The 4,016-nt window shown below is 46.8% G+C and overlaps 1 protein-coding gene across 1 annotated transcript in view; it reads left to right on the top strand.

The window, feature by feature from the left end:
- Positions 1–602: 602 nt before the first annotated feature.
- The window catches only part of BO87DRAFT_347165 (NACHT and WD40 domain protein), a 4,268-nt gene continuing 854 nt past the window's right edge, over positions 603–4,016 (top strand). Inside the window, exons 1-3 of the mRNA XM_025620924.1 lie at positions 603–1,276; positions 1,339–3,264; positions 3,319–4,016. Of these exons, the coding sequence (XP_025473697.1) occupies positions 779–1,276; positions 1,339–3,264; positions 3,319–4,016 (3,122 nt within the window). The 5' untranslated portion in view covers positions 603–778. The remainder of the gene's footprint in view (positions 1,277–1,338; positions 3,265–3,318) is intronic.

A 4,016-nucleotide genomic window follows, 5' to 3' on the forward strand; every position in this document is an offset into this window, starting at 1 on the left:
CATCCCGTCAGGGTCCCTAGTAGTGTGAGCCTCGTACCTTGCCTGAAGATGACAGCGCACAGGTACAGTTCTTCCGGATACCGGAGTCACTACCTACACTCTTCGTTTGTTTCAGCAACCCCGGGATGAAACAACACTAAGCCCATTGCGGCACGGAGCTGGATCATTGATGAGCCGCGTATGTATGAGAGATAACAGCCTAGTATCATAACACGCTTGTGTAATTAAAATCCTATCAGTCTAGTGTTGAAAGAGAATAATCCCTATTCAACCAGTTGTACTATAGCAATTTACCGATTAGGAGAACAGCGGGGGAGCTATCAGGAACAAGTAGCCACATTCCTTGGATAATCCTTAGTCATCAGAGCGTCGAACTGACCCTCGCCGATAATGTACCTGTACCAGGCGGTGGATACTCGCCCAGCCACTGATCCACAAGAATCGAAGCCTTAAATTCAAATTGTGTTTATCAACAATCAACCACGTGATATAATAAAAGCAGCTCATCGGCTATTGTAACACGTGATCAGACCTACAAACGATGATAACTCGGGCCTTTCTGGAGTTCGGAAACCCCGCTTCTACCTGTAGGCCTATGACTGGCCAATTCAAGCCAGGATATCCTGGTCGTCAGCTGCGCAGCTCGGCAAAGAATCAGGCCGCAAGCGCTGGTCAGTGATGGCGAAGTTCCCCTCTTTTACTGTACCGGTCTTGCCCGGGATTTCTCTCGCTCGACAACATCCACCCAACCCCATCTTGCTGACACCTTTAACGAAAGATGGCGAAACATCTGAGAAAATGCTTCTGCTGTTTGTTCTATCAGGATACCGAGCATGAGAAGCCGGCAACTCAGGCAGCACCCGAAGAGAATCAAAAAGGCCATACCGCCAACGCTGCACAGACAATCCCGCTGGACACCGCATATTTGTCTACTGAGCCAGAACATGCTTTGCAGCCTCGCAAGCCTCGAAACCTGTGGCAAGCTGCTTATAATCAGCTTGAGAGGACTCAGCAGGATATTTTGTTGAAAACGAAGGTATCTGTCGAACCAGGTGACGAAGATAATCGCCTGCCGAGCTCGATTGACCGAGTCATCAAGACAACAAAGGAGGAGTATAAGAAGTATCATGAGACAGCCGATCAAGGCTTTCATGAGACTTCACGGAAAATTCTCAATTTAGCACTGTCGTTTAAAGATATTATAGATGCAGTGACTGCACTCGACCCAACACAACATGCAGCTAGTGCCTGGACGATTGTCTCTCTTGGTCTGACAGTAAGGAATCTTACTAGATGTATTGAAAACTTTCGCTGATATATTCTTTGGCTGAAATTTAGATGGCGAAAAGCTACTCCGATTTGCGCGATGCTTCATTTAAGTCATCGGTGTACCTGGCGGACATTCTTACCTACGGAGCTTTTGTTGAGAAGAGATTTTACAGGGAGAGAAAAACTAATACGGACAGTCGCCCCGTGGAAGAAGCATTCATCAGACTTTATAAAGCTATTCTGAGCTATACAGCCCAGATGCAGAGAACGCGCCAAGCAAGTTTTGGAGAAAAAGTACTCAATTCGGTAACCCGTGATCTTCAGCAGTCGCTTGCCACACTACAAACTGTGGCTGAGGATGAAAAAAATAAATTAACCCTATCAATAACATTCGATCAATACCTTCGCCATGAACAGGATGCGAATGAAATCCTGCACAAGATTGATGCGTTAGCGCAGTCAGTGAAGCATGTACTTGAACATTTTGTTCTTTTGAATCTTCATATAGCGGAAGGAGCATTCTACAACTCCTTTGCCAATCGACATATGGATTACTGTCTGCCTAATACCAGAAGTGAATTTTTTTCCCAAGTGTCAGAATGGATTAAATCAAGCAACAAGTCAATATTTTGGGTGAATGGAATGGCCGGAACAGGAAAGTCTACTATTGCTCGGACAGTCGCTCGAGACTGTGAAAGTCAGGGTCTGCTTGGCGCTACTTTCTTTTTCAACCGGAATGAAAGGGATCGTGCGGATGCAAGACATCTGATATCCACTATTACAAGACAGCTTATTACCAGATATCCGGAACTAGGGCCTGCTGTCTTAGATGTGCTTAAGGGAACCCCAAACATTGCGTCTCAGGATATCCAGAATCAGTTCGAAAAGCTCCTTTATCTGCCTTTGACGACGATAACACCAGACGAAAACCGATTTACTGTGATTATCTTGGATGCCTTGGACGAATGCAACGGCGATGATGACTTGAGACTGATACTTCGACTTGTATCTAAGTTACAGGGGATTGAATCTGTGCAGCTGCGTATATTCCTCACTAGCCGACCTGAAATGCCTATTCGCCTTGGCTTCAGTGAAAATAAGAATCATCTCGATCTGGTCCTCCATGAGCTACCTAAGCCAGTGATTGAACATGATATTCGTGTATTTCTCGATTACAAACTTTCGGAAATCCAGCGTGAGCGTTCGCTTCCTCTCGGTTGGCCAGGGATCGAGAAAAGAGAAAGGCTGGTGCAAATGGCAGTTCCGTTATTTATCTTCGCAGCCACGGCATGTCGCTTTATCAAGGAAGGCAAGCATCCGAAGAAACACCTGGAGAGCTTTCTAGAATCTCAAAATGCAGGGAAAAGCCAGATGGACAAGATATACTTGCCTATTTTACAACAATTTCTAGGCAATAATGAGGACGAGTTCGATAATATTATCGAAGACTTCCAGAATATTGTCGGTGTCATTATTCTTCTTGCTAACCCACTCTCTATTCAATCCTTAGCGTCTCTGTTGAAAGTGAAGGCGGATTATATTAGTGAGGCATTGGATTCTCTACACTCGGTTCTCTACATACCTGGCGATCAAGAAACGCCGGTTCGCATTTTACACCTATCATTTCGGGAATACCTTCTAACAAAAAAGAGTGTTTTCCATGTGGATGAACAAGGAACACATAACAAGATCGCATTACATTGCCTCCGGCTTATGAAAGACCATCTCAAACAGAATATCTGCAAGTTGGAGAATTATGGCATACTGCATGAAGATATCAATCCCCAGATGATAAAAGAACATCTTACTGCTGATTTGAAATACGCCTGCCGTTGTTGGGTTCATCATCTGAAACAGAGCAAGGGTCTGATTTCTGATTATGACGTTCTCTCTTTTCTCCGGGAGCACATCCTTCACTGGTTGGAGGCACTGGCGCTTCTAGGAGAAATCTCGGAAGCAGTAAGACTAATAAGCACTTTACAATCAAGGATATGGGTAAGCTTTCTAAATTCTTCTGTTTTGTAAAGGGTTAGCTAACAATCCTTCTAGAAATCTATAAATACTGAGTTATCAGACTTTCTGTATGATGCAGATAGATTTGTTCGTCAGAATAGTTATATGGCAGGAATTGCCCCACTGCAACTTTACCGTGCTGGACTTGTATTCGCACCGAACAGGAGTATCATCAAAAAAGCTTTCTACAGCAAAGTTATAGGGCAACAAATACAGCTTACAGGGGTGGAAGAATCTTGGAGTCCTAATCTACAGACATTTGAAGGCCATTCCAGTTCAGTCTCCTCGGTGGCCTTGTCGCCGGACGGGCGCATACTGGCGTCGGGCTCGTGGGACGACACCATCAAGCTCTGGGACCCGGCCACGGGCGTCGAGCAGCGCACGCTGACGGGCCATTCCAGTTTAATCTTCTCGGTGGCCTTCTCACCGGACGGGCGCACACTGGCATCGGGCTCGCGCGACCACACCATTAAGCTCTGGAACCCGGTCACGGGCGTCGAGCAGCGCACACTGACGGGCCATTCCAGTACTGTCTTCTCGGTGGCCTTCTCGCCGGACGGGCGCACACTGGCGTCGGGCTCGGATGACAAGACCATCAAGCTCTGGGACCCGGCCACGGGCGTCGAGCAGCGCACGCTGACAGGCCATTCCAGTACTGTCAGCTCGGTGGCCTTCTTACCGGACGGGCGCATACTAGCATCGGGCTCGTGGGACCAGACCATCAAGCTCTGGGA

Source organism: Aspergillus neoniger (assembly GCF_003184625.1).
Source record: "Aspergillus neoniger CBS 115656 unplaced genomic scaffold BO87scaffold_87, whole genome shotgun sequence".
Classification (NCBI taxonomy): Eukaryota; Fungi; Ascomycota; class Eurotiomycetes; order Eurotiales; family Aspergillaceae; genus Aspergillus; species Aspergillus neoniger.